At 35.7% G+C, this 15,094-nt stretch overlaps 1 protein-coding gene across 3 annotated transcripts in view; it reads right to left on the minus strand.

Moving 5' to 3' along the window:
• Window positions 1-15,094, minus strand: part of CEP170 (centrosomal protein 170) — an 83,456-nt gene that overhangs the window by 16,744 nt on the left and 51,618 nt on the right. For 2 of the 3 annotated variants that reach the window (XM_009479701.2, XM_009479702.2), the window contains 3 exons: window positions 13,434-13,560; window positions 6,993-8,822; window positions 642-876 (listed from right to left, as the gene is read on the minus strand). In XM_009479701.2, the coding sequence (XP_009477976.1) occupies window positions 642-876; window positions 6,993-8,822; window positions 13,434-13,560 (2,192 nt within the window). The remainder of the gene's footprint in view (window positions 1-641; window positions 877-6,992; window positions 8,823-13,433; window positions 13,561-15,094) is intronic. The other variant, XM_009479703.2, reaches the window with a different exon arrangement.

The raw sequence follows: 15,094 nt of genomic DNA on the forward strand, positions 1-15,094 counted from the left end.
CATGATATGCGAATAACTGGTTACCAGAACGTAGAACTGGCTACCTTTTCCTTGGTTTACTTGAAGCAGAGTGCTATTAGCAATAATGGAGGAATTGCTATACTAATCTCAGGGACTCGCAACAAAAGAAATTACTTTTTGATGAATACATATGATTTAAATCAGAAAATATCTAACATGAAATAATGTCTAGATAAACCAAAAATTACACTGTCTCTCACATTGCCAAAATCACTTTTCCCTCTCTGTCACCTATGCACTGATCTGAAATTTTACCTCAATATGAATGTACAAAACCAGATACACCTCAGCCTCAGGAAATATACCATTAGCAACTAAGAGATCTACACCAAGTACCTCTGCAAGTCCCACTAATTCAACCAGAAGTTCATATTTTGGGATCTGGCTACAAGTCAGAAATTACTATTATTTTCCATTAGAAAGAGATGTGCTGGTAACATGAGTGTTCTGTCTGCCAGTCTCTCATCAGAAGAATTTTGAATTACCCATTCAGTTAGTGAATGGAAACAGTAAGTAGAGTGATATAGAAAATCCATTAGCTCTCTTTCTCCTATATATGTACCTGTATAACTGGTGGGGTACAAATCTTTGTTATTTTAGAGGCACTCCTTTAAACCAACCTTGCTATTTCTTCTCGGTGAGCAGTCCAGTCACGAATGTAGTCTTCCTGTTCCTTTATTCTGTGCTTGAATGTATTGCTACTTTGAGCTGCTGTCCCAGTGCTCTGCAGTCGCGTGGTTTTCAGGGCTGGAGAGGTACGTAGACGGGTATGTTTAGGGGAATTACGGTTTGATCCAAATTCATCTTCTGAGGTGGAAGCATAATCTGTACGAAAGCGCCTCCATCTTGCACTTACTAAATTAGTTTAATTATTAAAAAAGAATTGTTATTGCATCTTTAATAAGAAAAAACAATATTATTTCAGTAACATCACAAAAATACACAACTACTCATTTTCAATCCCCAGATACCTCACAAAAGGTTTATTTACTACATCTCAAAAAGAAAGCTACAAAATTTGTGTTAAATAATAAATATTAATAAAAACATAAAATGGATGCTCTTTGTATAATGATGAGTGAAATAAGATGTAAAAGACAGTAACTGTATACGAGCTCAAGCAAACTGTATTACAAAACAAGGGCCCAATTCATTAACATTTAAGTATATAGTCAGATTGCACTTTTTCTGCAGATTTTTTCCCCAGATTCATTAAAAGTTTATATGATACACAAAAAAATGAAGAGATGTGAAGGAAGGATGGAGCTGGCACCAAGCCTAGAATGCATGCTTACATAAGGAAAGCATAAAAATCCTAGATGATGCATTATGTATTTAGAGCAGAAAAAATATGTTAAAATTAATGCTGTGTTATAAAAATCAGTAGCACATCTACAAAAAGAGCAGCCTCAGAGCAAAGAGCATATAGTCTCACATGTAGCACATAAAGCATATACAGCCATGTTGCTGGAGACAGCCTGAAGTATAAGAGAACTGAAACTAAGTAGGAGGCTCTCGTCCCCCTATGTCTTACTAAAGTCTGGAAAATGCATTTCAGATATGCTGTCCTCAAACATTCCCAGCAGGAAGAGATATCACTAAGTGTAAAGGAATGCTCATCATGACAACCTGCTAAATTCCTGCTGGGAATTTAGTCCCCTAAACTCACTGACATTCATGAGGCTCTAGAATTACTGCAGAAATTTTAGAAAGTGTGTGATCACCTCTTGGTAATTTAAAAATAATACATTCAAGTAATGTGTATTGGTTTTAGTATAAGAAAAATGTAAGAAGTAATAATGATTTCCCCTGAAACATCTAAAAATCATTAACAAGTGAAGTATACATCAATATGAATTTAAGTAAAAAAAGTAATTTTTAGTTGAGAAAAGATTTGTGTAATGCTCTCAGAGATTACAGTATGTAGAATATGACATTGGTGTATAAGCTTACATCCCTTCCCTCATATAAATAATGCATTTTTAATCACTGAAAACAAAAATATGCTTCTGTAATTTTTATCAGGTTTAAATGTGGGCTTCAAATCATGTCCAGTTCTACTAATTTTTTTTATATTCTAACTTCACTGAAGAAAATAAAAATGTCTCTCCAGTCACTTACTGTTCTCTTTTTAGAGGTTTCAAACTTGTTTTGATCTTAGGGAAGTAGAACATAAGCAGAAAAAGCACATTTCCCCACCAATAGCATGCAAGCAATGCGTGACGGACGTCCAAAGAGCTTTATGAGTTGGGCCCACATTTTATCAACAATTTTTGTTTAAATTCTTTGTCCCGGTTCAAATTATATGCATCAAAATAAATATAAAATTTATCTTAAAATCTCTCAAGTGAGCTAGTCCAGCAACTCAGCACTGTACAATGAGCATATGTAATCATATATTTAAAAACTAAAAATTGAATGAGAAGTGAAATATCAGAAACAGATTTGATTTCTAGTACTCTACCACTGTAAGTTTCAACATCAGGATCTGGGTCTGGGAGAAGCTTGGATTTCTCTGTGTACAAAATAGTGTTTTATCATGTTAATTCGTGTTAAAACATTCAGATTAGAAGCATTTGCTTAAATAAAATATATTGATGAGATTAGTCTTAGGTCCTCTTTTCCACCCACACTTTTTAGGAAAAGATTCTTAAATTACACATTCAAAATTACTGAATTTTGTAAAAGCTTAAACATTTCAGAAATACAAACTGAAATGACATCAATAACAATTGTCTACATAGTACCATAAAACCCCTCTACATTTTTTAAGACCATTAAATTTTAAGGCCTTAAAATGTTGTTTATTTATATATTATCAATGGGTGTCTCATTAATATGGGGAAAAAGTTATTGTAGGCTTAACAGTAAAAATCTCAAAGTTGTATGACTCATGACAAGCAATATCCAAGCACGTTTCCCATTAAGCTAGCTATACATTTGCACATATATGCTTTTAATACTATTTATAAATTATGCAGCCCCAAAACATCATTGTAGTTTATGTAGATTTCTGAAAGCTATCATGCAATTAGTTATCTCAGACGTCAAAGACTGTGAATATCAGTACCAATAACTGGAAAATCCTCCAAAACCTTGGCTAAAATAATCAGCAAACCTAATTTGGTGGGTACTCCGTGAGAAGTATAATGTGTTGACAACACCTTAAGCTGGCAAGTTTAATGATTCGGACACCATAATCTCACCTTTAAGATCTGAGGACAGAGTTTATTAAGCATATCCCTTATAAAATACTCTCATTGATGCATTGCCTTCTCAAGGTTCATCCATTTCAAAGATCCTGAAATTTCGTGGTGGTCAGTAGTGCAATAATACTAAAGTGCAGTTCATAAGTGTTGCTTTCTCTCCATGCTCAAACCTCCCCCGCCCCTGAGATACCTCAACAGCTTTGATCAACCTACCTGCTTGGCAAGCCAGCAGAGTTGCTGAACACAACTAGTTGCTCAAGGCCTCTCTGTTCTGACTCAATGCTTAATTTTACAGTTGCCGCTTAGCACTTTTGCACTAGGTCTGATCCTGTTGTTTGTTTTTCCAATAGACAGAATCATAGAATCATTTATGTTGGAAAAGACCTTTAAGATCATCCAGTCCAACCATTAACCTAACATCACCATAGCTCCTTCTGTAACATCATCTTCAATTTTCCTCTGCAATTGTGAAAAAAGGTCTTTGGTCTTCTCTGTTTTTATTGATCACACTCTACTGTTTGATGATTCAGTGCCTTGATTACATCTTTTATTGCTTGTGCTATAAAATTACTAATTCTGCTTCATATGTCTTCACAGTGTTGTCAGTTATCAAGCCTCCTACCACAGAAAACACCCTGGTAATTACTTTAATGCTGGTAATTCTCATCCAAGATGTTCCATTTATCTGCTTGCCCTTTCATTTAGAAGTAAGCAATACTTAACTGCATCAAGGATTAGAAAAGGTTCTCAAAATTATGGATCTGCTGACAGTTCTCACAATTTTAATGCTCTTATGTTGCAATTCATCCACATGAAGTACAAGACAATAAAAAAATCCAGTGACTACATCTTTTTTTGTCCCTTTTTTACAGGCATGTATGTCTGACTATTCAAAAAGATTTGGGAAATGCAGAAATAATTTTCTCTTTGGTAGACTGGATTTAAGAAGCAAGATACTGCTGCCAATGTTTAGTGATCTACAATGCGGTAACGTTAACTGAACTCTGATGAGAAGACCCATAGAACATTTTTAATACTTCTATAGCAACCAGTCTTCTGGTAAAAGAAAAAAAAAAAAAACCCAAGCCCTATATTGGTACTGATCATTCATTTTCCAGTCTTTCTAGGTCCAGGGAGAGAAGAAAATACATCACTGTTATGCCTTGATTAAATGTGCCTGAATTAAAACACGTTCAAACAGTGGAGGCACTTTTGTCAGGCACTTCACTGGTAATTTCCAAAAGTGCTAAAATTAAGTGAATTGTTGACTTTTCTAGAAACAAAATTAAATTCAGGAATTGTATGCTTTGGGTTGAAACGCTTCTGCTACATTCCATCTTTATATATTGCATACAAGTAACACATTCTATTCAAAGATGTTTTAAATTCATTTATCTAAGAATAAAATAACATTATTAATAACTTGATGTGTTGGGTAGTTATTAGCATGATTTTATAAGATGCTAAGAGGAAAATGGAGATGTACTGAGTAGTGGCCTATATATAATAGGAGATATATACCTATATACTCCTATATATACTAGAAGATTACACCACTTTTAAAGCAATTCAGGTTTTCCTAAAGTATACTCTAAATAGTCCAGTAAAAAAATTATACAATAAGCTTACTGATACAGACAAAATCTGGAACTCCAAATCCTAAACAGTAGTAATAATATTCTTTACTTACATACTAACAAGACTTGATTGATTTATTAAGCCACAATTTTTTTTTTTAAAGTATCTGACTGTTTTATTAATTGCTTTCAGATTTTCACCTTTACATTGATACAGGCTTCTCCCTGACTTTGATGTATAAGCTGATAAAGCTTTTTATGAAAGAAGTTATTTCCACTGTAGATTTTTCTAACAACGGGCTTTTTAAAATACCTAGCTTATTATGTTGGGGTAGCTCATGAGAAGATGCCATCTTTTCTCTCTTGAAAACAAGGTATTTTATACAAGCTACAGTGAACTTTGACTGTGTAATGCAAGTAAATGAAATGAACATTAAACAAAGATGACCATGATAGACTAGTAGACTGGGAAGAGAAAGATACACCCCCTCCCCTGAACAGAAGCAGCAAACCACTTCAATGCAGCAACCTGGGAAAAGTTTAGGAAGCATGCAATAGTTTACATGGACACAAAACTCAAAATCCCTATATAGTTTTGTGAAAAAAACAAGAAGCGGCAAAGTGACAAGTAACATCTGGGGTTTACCTTTTCAAAAATCAGCAGTATCACAATGTGAACTAGTGTTAATTATTGAAGTAAGCATACAGAAGCAGTCTTAATTGACACTCTTCCCTGACCTACTGTTGCCACCTTTCAGGCTGCACACATCAATTTAAAACTTTGATTAAAACTGAAAACATGCTACTTTTCCAATGATATCTTACAAGACTGTGTTTTTCTCTTAAGTTTCACCTGCTTTTTTTCTATCTTTGTAGACACCTGTCATAATATTAAACAGATTCAACTTCATAGTTCAGTGAACGCTTCATTTGTATCTCTACAGAAATTTCGATTCAGTTAATAAATGACACAGCCAAAAGATACCTGTCTGGGGAATAAACACTGCTAAGAATCCTAAGAAGGTACATTTATGATATGCAAGCAACAGAAGGGCAGTAGGACTGTGGGAAATTTTAAGTATCACAGATGTTTATATCAACTCTGAATGGGAAGCAGTAAAGGAGAATATATAATCTCAGTAGCAACACACAACACTGGAAGGTTTTTTGTTTTTTTTTTTTCTTAGATTGTGGATTGGCTTCAAATAAGGTCTAGCTGGTAGTATGACAATGCAAAAAGCAAGAGGACATCAATTCTAGATATTCATTCCACAGGAAAGTTGACTTATTTAGAATTGCCACATTTTAATTTTGGTTGATTTAATATTGCTGTTGGAAGAAAACTAGCAGCCTTTCACACTGCTTGCACTTAAAGTGTTATGTTAACTTCTAACAGAATAGTAGGTTAAAATTAATCAATTGTATGGATTTTTCCTTCCATACATAAGATAATATTACAGTAAATGAACTACCACATGAAAGAAGATCAACATAATTTGGAAATCATGATGAAATCGTAAATTGTCATGATTTGGAACAGAGAACAGAAACTACTCCAAGGCAAGGCAAACATTTCAATGTAATTTACTTAACTTTATGATATTTAGTTATGTAGTGCTTGTGGTTAATTTTTCCATTTGTTACTTCATTGTTACTGTTCTTATCAAACAAATCTCACTTTCATAGTTCTGGAAGCTAATCTTAAACTATAAATATAATTATCCTACAGATGCTCAGGGTATACCTCAGGGAACACTTGCTGTTCACCGTATTTACAAGCCTACCTCACAAATAAATATTATATCTTCTATGTAGTAAAAAGTGCTGCTGACCTTCTGAACTTCTACTATGACTTGAGCAGAGAGACATCTACTCTGTTTTTGTACTAATGCAAATCAGTGTTGCCGCAGCTGAATGCCTCAATGCAATTCTTTGTTACTGGCTTCAAGTTAAAAAAATATCCAAAGTATTGTAACCCAAAGGATTACAGTTCTTGTCGTTATGATTTTAAGTGAGAAACATCCACAAACCCTGCCAAGGAAGCCTCTGATTCCAGACAAAGACTGCATCAACTAAAACTCAACAAATGTTTCATATGAACTGTTACTTAAGGAAAAAAAAAAAAAATTCCACATAGGAAAAACATCTAGTATTGTATAAAACTAATCCAAATAATCTCACATACCTGAGGGAGAATTATGAGCTGAAGCCAAAGATTTGGATTTTGAATCTGAAAGTCGAGAAATGCTATTGGCTCGAGTTCTAGCAGAAACTTTACTACTATCTGCTGCTGATGTTAACCTTGCACCACTTCTGATAATAGCTTCTGGGGTACGGGATGAGGCAGTGCTTCTAGTTATCGTTGCTTCAGAATCACTACGTGCTGATAAAGAGCCAAGTCGAGTTCTGCGAGGCTGAGCAAGTAAGTCTATTCTGGAAATACTTCTCCTCCCTGATGGAGGTTTTGACGTAGAACTTGTAGTGGACACTTCAGAAGCCACTGAAGCCTTATCAGCATCAGCTAGCTCGCTATCTGAGGCTTCACCAAGCCGTGCTCTGCGCAAGAGAGAAGTCCTTGTAGGACGAGGTCTTGGAAGAGTGGTAGATTTACTAGACTGCCCAAGTGCAACAGGAGAAGTTTTTGATTTAGCTGACTTTCCTTCCATTTTGGAATGTAAAAGTTCGTCTGCTGAGGCAAAAGGAACTCTTCCATGTGATTTGCCAGAGTAGGTTTCCTGGTCAGATGATAAGATATCAGAAATGGCAGAATGAGGTACGCTAGATGTTTGGTCATCATCTGTCAAATCTACTGATGGTTGTCTCATTCTTCCACTGGATTGCACAGTTTTGCGAGCATCAGCTCTAGACCCACCATCTGAAGATCGACTTTTAGTTTTCTTTTCCATCTTTTCTCTGGCACTTGTTGCAGAAGATTTTAAAACATCCTTTGAAGGGGAACCAGAGGAACATCTCTCTTTATATAGGTTTGTAAAGCTCTTCCGCTTCTGTGTGGATTTTCTTTCAGTGTCACCAGTAACGAGACTGATTGTGCTGGCTGTATCTACATCTGATTCTGGCGATATGGAATTATCTCTGTTATAGCTAGGAGTCTCGGGACCATCATCAGTTTTATTTTCTTCACGCAATTTAGCCTCAAGGAAAGCCATTACAGCTTCTGTGTCTTTTAAAATGAGTGTTGTATCTAGACTGGAATCAGTGTCCATTGAATCACTTCTGTCACGTATCCTGTTTGCAGATGCTAAAGGGGCAGCAGATCCACTTTGCTTATTGATGTGAGGAATAAGTTCTATAGGTATATTTGTGCTAGGCTTATCTATAGTAAAGCTACCTTGCCTCACTAATGGTTTTGAAGATTCCTTTTTTTCTCCTCCAGATGCTTTAGGACTTTGTCCTTTAACAGTTTCTTCATTTTTTCTTCTTTTTCCCTCACTCTGCGCCAACTTCATTTGTGCTTTATTTGTAACATGTCCAGGAGCTTTGTCTTGGTTATCCAAAGTTTTGGGTGACATAGCAATCTCCTCCCTACCTTTCTCAACCTGGTTTGCAGTGGGTTTTGTAGAGGATAATTTTGTGGGCGTCCAGTGTCCTTGCTCCTTTCTTTCTTGTTGTTGAATTTTTGCTAAAGCTTGTTTCACCACAGAAGTTTCTCTGCCAGTTTCAACTCTCTCTTTACTGGAAGAGCTGGGAAAAGAAAAAACTTTGTCCCCAGTAGCTTTGGGCGAAAGGCCATTCATTGCTCTGCTTGACTTAGTTATACTTCTGCTGTCAGCATCTGAGGCACGAGCTGGAGTTTCTTTCTCCTGAAGTTCAGTGTCTTGCTTTTCACCTATTTCTGATCTCTGATGAGATGTAGGTTTTGCTTTTGAGCTTTCATTCACTTTCTCCTCTTTGGGAAGCTGTGGAAGTGTCCTCCTCTTTCGCTCACCTTGGCTGGTCATAGAAGCAGCTGAACCTGTGCTTCTAACGGAAATACCAGACTCACTGATATCTGCATCTAAAAATGAAAAAGAAAAATGTCTGAGAAGTCATTCAATAGCAAGGTAAATAGAAACATTAAATTCGTAAGACTATGTACAACTAATAAAACAACATAAAACAGAACTGAAAAAAGTCATTAGTCCATCCCTCTGTTCCATGGCAGGACCAAATTATACTTAGACAAATACATGTTTAAAAACATTTAACTTCTTCTTAAAAATCTCAGCTGATGGAGATTTGACTGTCCCCATAAGCTATTTGAGTAGATAACTCTTAAAATAATTTTCTTACTCTCTAACATGAGCTGGACTTTCTCCAATTTAGCCCATGACTGCTTGTTCTGTTCTCATTAGGCATCATCTCCTCTTTACAGGAAAGAGTGGAAACACTCCTCTTAATACAGAGTGGAAACCCCATTTATGAATTACATTAACTACCTCCAAACTATAATAAGTTGTACATAACCAGCTATATTATTTCATTCCACTGTTGCAATACATTTTGTAATAAAACCTGATCAAAATCACATGCTAACATAATTTAGAATGGGTATCTCCTGATTAAAGAGATTACATATATCAAAAAAATATTTCTGTATTACTAGGAGTTTAATGTCAAGAGCGTCATACAAAAGAACAGTTCATTCTATCCAATCCAGAGTGTTGATACAGAGCATGTGTCTATGAAAGCAATGTCTAAAAAGTTGCAATGGAATTACTGCAATGAACCATTTCTGGTTTATCACAGAGATATGGCCAGGACAGAAAGAAACATCTTCCAAAAGTGTACTTCCTAAAACTAGCATCTTTCAGGAAGAGGGAAGGAGTCATTTGAGAAGCAGGGTAAGAGTGAAAAGGCAGAATACCCTTTCCTCCTGCTCTGCTACAAACAGGTAGAAATTCTTCCCAAACATAGATAATTTTGCCTGTGATTGAACAATCACCTGTTTGTGTGGCATCCTGGGCTAATTACTACCTTGCTGACACTCTGTGACTGTATACCAGGAAAGGCTTCATGAACATTTGTGTCATTCTTGCAGAGGGGCATTTTTTTTTTTTTTTGTATTTTTTGGTATTTGGTATTTTTTCCTGCTTCATTGTAATGTCAGTATATATGTTCCATAATATGGGCTAGGATCACTCTCACATAAAAAGGAAAGTTTTCATAGATAGAATGATTTGAGCTACGTGGTATATGCTCTCCCTGAAATCAAACTCTTTTAGCCAGCTGTGTACACTGGGACCATATATATGAACACAAAGTTTTTATGCTCTCACAGTAGCTTAAAAAAGGTACACAACAAATCACTGTTATACCAGCACACCATTGCAACAGGGAGTGGAAAGCAAGTCTTACATTCCTAAACACATTCAGCACCAGATTTCAAAGCTACTGAATAGAGTAAGATCCCCCTCCTTCCTCCCTACTTGCCTGTTCCACAGCTCAATGTCTAATCTCTCCAAGGGGCTACAGCGAGACCTCCCCTCAAAGAAGAGGCTGCAGTGCTGGGAGACACTCTTTCAGCAGCATTGAAAAGACCTACTCATGAAGAAAGAACTTACTATGGTTGAGAGAGCAAAAAGAATGCTTTTAACCCAAACAAGACACTGCAGTATAGAAATATATAAAAAAAATGTATAAAGAGCATCAAAAGAATGCAGTACTACTGCTAAAGCACTTTCATTGAATTCTTAGTGGATATAGAATGCTCTTTAGGCAGAAAAATATGGCCACCCCATGAACTGTTGCAAGGAATGATTGATGCTTAATACCCCCATTTTAGAAACCAAACTTTATTTTGCCAGTGATGACTGTGCCCTCCTTGCCCATTTAACAAACATAGCAGTTGTGCTGTCAGAAACAAGCCTTTATTACTTGGAAATAATATGAATTGCTCTATGAATCGCTCTGACTTTGAGTATCTGGATAGAAAATAATTCTTTTTGCAAGTTCATTTGCCAGTTGTTGCAATATAATGTGACATACATACTAACACACATCTGTCAATTCAATTTTTACCAGGAGAGATCTATAAACAACTGCGCTGCATACACTGTTGGGATCTTTCAATCAAGGCTTGCCAACAACGTTGGTTGTTCCAGGAATATAAACTGGAGTGTAGGGCTTCCCTCTCTGCAAAAATTCTCTAAACACTTAATTAAATATCAACAATCATACTGTATGTACATAATTGTACATATTGTACAATTGTACCTATCTGGTACTTCCTGAGCTCTTCAGTCTTTCTTTTCTCTTTGCACAGTGTCACACCTTTGATGAAGAGTGCAAAAAAACTCGCAACTTTTTTTACATAATGCGTGTTAGCACACTCATTTGAGAAGCAGGAGGTATCTCTGAAATCTAAGCAAGGTTTTCTAATTCCTGGACTATTTTTCTTCAAAATCATAACAAAACTGGAGGTTCAATAAAAATCAATATGACTGCTGTCCGTGAAGACTGACTTCTCTCAGACATACCTACCAGATCACTTTTATATATATTTAGGCATGTAACTTGTTTCTTGGTGAATTTCAAACAGTCTTTAGTAGAAGAAAGGTGTGGAGTTTTTCAGCAGTGTCTTTGGCTATATACACGTTATGTGAAATTTAACTACTAAGATTCTAAAGAAAATACAGGCATCTAAGCCAACAAGACAGATTTTGTGAATTGGTCTTTGGACATACATATCAAATTATATTTTCATTATATCTTTGGTGCTTGAATGCTTTCTGGATTCTCCTTAAGTATGGGTATGCACTATGCAGTAGTTGCTTCACGTAAACCATAAAATTCTTATAATGGTGAAAGAAGCATTCACCTCTCCGAAGAAGATACTAGTTAGTGTCCCATCTGAAAGGGACAATTTAAAACAATACAAAAAAAAAGACCATCAAACCCCCTGATTAACCACCCAAAAGATCAGTCTCAAGAGCTATGATTTTAAGTGCCCTGTCTGTATACCTGATCCTCCCAAGCAGTGCAAAATTTGCTCTTGATTGCCATTATTCTATGTACATCAGATAATTTCATTTTTCCCCTTTCCATCTCCTTTGACTTTTAGTATCCTATGCAAAGTTCAACTGCTATGAGGGGTGGAAAAGCTACTATAGAAGCAGCAGTTACTGGTAAGAATTCTTCCAGGCATTGATACAGAAGTTTGCATTATGTAACATCAAAAGTAAAATTTCTTTGTAAACTTCCCCAAAATGTAAAATGAGACTATGAAGCTGGAATGTATTTTATTGCTTACTTTAATAAATAGCCTCACCTTCCGTGATTTTAAAACCATGTGACCATACTCCAAAAAGTTATCAGAAAAATAACTGTGTTTGATGAACCAGTAATTAAACATGCTTACATATACTTTCATCTGCTGAATACAAACCTGAATAGAAATTCAGTTCCTAATCAACACATAACAGCAGCTTCATCTTCGAAGAAATTCCCAATATTTCAGTTTCACCTTTTTTTTTTTTTTTGTAAAGTAGTCAAGTTATTTATTCAACTTTAGAATTAAAAGTCCCCTAAAAAAAAAACCCCTAAAAAATGCTCAAAACTATTGAAAAAATAATTTATTCTATGCACCAATGTCTAACAAGAGGTTATTGGACATGTTCTGTAGATGGTAGTATATCTTCAGAAGTGGTGTACACAGAAAAGCATTTCTACTTCTAAACCACTTTTTAAAAGATTAGGGAAAAAAACCTTTGCTTTGATGCTGAAAATTTCAAGGTCAGCTGGAATAAGAGGAAATGCGGGAACTGCAGGACAAAAAACATATCTCACGTAGTAGACAGATAATTAGTTAATTCTTGATCACTAAACAGCGTATCACTTTCAGAATATGAAGCACTCCTTAACATGACATCCCTTTGTAGTTACCAGTCAATTTTGTAATGAAGAGCTACATTAACTCCACCTCAATACACAAGTATCAGCATAAAAATTACACTAGAATTCTGTGTTAAATCATCATCTCTAAGGTGAAATTGAGAGGAAGAAAACAGCAGAGAAGTAAAGTAAGGTAAGCAACTCCTTTATAGTCAAGAGCGTAGATCTTAAAGAACAAAACCATTTAAAATCAGAAATGTGAATAGTTTGACTAAGGGGAGACATAGTCTGAACATCTGGCACTCACAAGAAAGGGAGATGTTCGTTGCTGAGGAGAAGGTTTCTATGGTTTTCAAGAAACACAGGTTTTCTATGTTTCCAAGATAAGGAAGTATGCTATGCTTCAGCTGAATAATGACTGAATAATAAAGTCTCAGGTTGGATTGTTTAACAATCCATTAAAGTCCAGTTTGGGGCCAATACTGAGAAAGATGTAAGGAAAGAAACATACTATGTAGACCAACCCAAACTGCATTCAAGTGAAAGTTTCTTTAAAGTTTTTGTATTTTTTGGTTTAGTAACATTCAGTGTAATATTGGCATTCTTCCACCACGCCAAACAACACTACTGTTGAGCTCCTTTTTATGGTGTTTCTTCTCAATGACATGAAAGAATTTCAGGTGAAAATGAGGTACAAAGAGTAAGCAAGCTGCTTATGTAGGTACATAATCACTGTTTTCTCCCTTTCATAGGTTTCTTCAGCAGGAATTATGACAAAAAGGACAGCTTTTAATACCATTTTCTAATGGAGCAGGCAGAGATGACTCCAGTCTGATGTCACCTTGGTCATGACGTGTGTGATTAGCAGCCAAACTGGCCCACTGTGATACCCAACGTTTACTTCCAGGGGCAGTAGAACCTTCCTAAGAAAGAGAAAAAACAGAAGAAAAATTACACAACTGTTTGATAGAAAGCATGTCCTCTTTCCTGGTTTTTCCTGAATAGGTATGTCAGACAGCATTTTCCTGGAGGAAGTTGACAATGAATGGCAAACAAAAAAAATCTACATAGTTCCAGAATTAGTACAGAATAAACAGCACTTCCCAGTGCAGTGAACTTTTAAACATCAGAAGCTATATAAAATATATTAGAACATGTGCTAGTTTTAAAATGAGGTTATTTCAGTCCTCAGCTCAGAAAAGCAGGAAGAAAACATGGGATGTGTGTGTGTGGGGGTGTGTTCAAAAATTAAAAACAGGCCTCAGGAAGACAAGAAAATGACATTTTACTAGTTTAGAAGACCCTCTTCTCCAGATGAAATACTGTATTTACTTCATAGCAGAATGACTACCTTAAGGACTGAAAGAGTAATATAACTTATGATGGAATGGAAAGAAAGATCATATTATTTGTTTGGCCTAAAGAAAAAAAGAAGCAAAGATTAGTTTTAAACCATTCTACTGGGTAACAATGAAGTCAACGTAATCAGTATGATAATTTTTTGCAGGTGACCTAGAAAGGGATTAATTTACTTTCTTGACAGTAAGCCTTTGGAAACCTTTAATTTTTTTAAAATGTAAAAAAAGTAGAAATAAAATTAAACCATCTTTTTATGTTGTGATGTTATAGGATCTTAAGTATTTTGTTTTCAAAAACATACACGCACACACACGCACACTGTACACTATCAAAGGCTTTACAGAAGTTCACATAGTCTAATTTATTGGACTCAAAAGACAAAGCACTGCAAATGATAGAAGTCATCGCGTACAGTTCCCAAGGAGTTATATAACCATAGGCAAGTCAAATGAGAAATCACAATTCAAGATCAACAAAAGAGGTGGGAAGGTCATGGAGATACCAGTAACTTGCTTAAAAAGGAAATTTGTAGGAGCTATTTCAAAGGTTAGCTGAAGCTCTGCTTCCTGTTCAATACTTGGCACTGCTATTCAAAACACTGATTTTTGCCTAATGCCTTGGCTGCTCTGGGATTCTAGTCTTTGACCAGGAAACAACTCCATAAATTTTATAAAATGTATTTAGCAGAAATGGAATGGTGAACAATGTCATCTAGCGTATGATGACTTCTTTCAAATTATAAGTTACTTGGACAGTTGAGAAGACTTGAATTTATGATCTTTAATTTCTCCTGATTAAATGAATGACCCTAATTAATGCACACAAGTGCAACACCATGAATCTCTTTCAGAATATTATGAAAGTATGTTACGATCCAATTTGGATGAGAGGAGGGTCCCCTTGCGTTCTAACCGGCCTCAGACGAGTCTGGGGGGCTAGGGGCGGCTAGACCGACCTCTCATTTCAGGTTGGATCCCTTCAAGTGAGATTAAGACACAAACGAGGTCAGATGTCCTAAGTCCACCCATTTATTAACGACTCAGAGAACAGAGAAAAATAGCGACAGAGAAGGAAGGAAAAACAGGAGAGGAAAATTAA

This window comes from Pelecanus crispus, chromosome 3 (genome assembly GCF_030463565.1).
Source record: "Pelecanus crispus isolate bPelCri1 chromosome 3, bPelCri1.pri, whole genome shotgun sequence".
Classification (NCBI taxonomy): domain Eukaryota; kingdom Metazoa; phylum Chordata; class Aves; order Pelecaniformes; family Pelecanidae; genus Pelecanus; species Pelecanus crispus.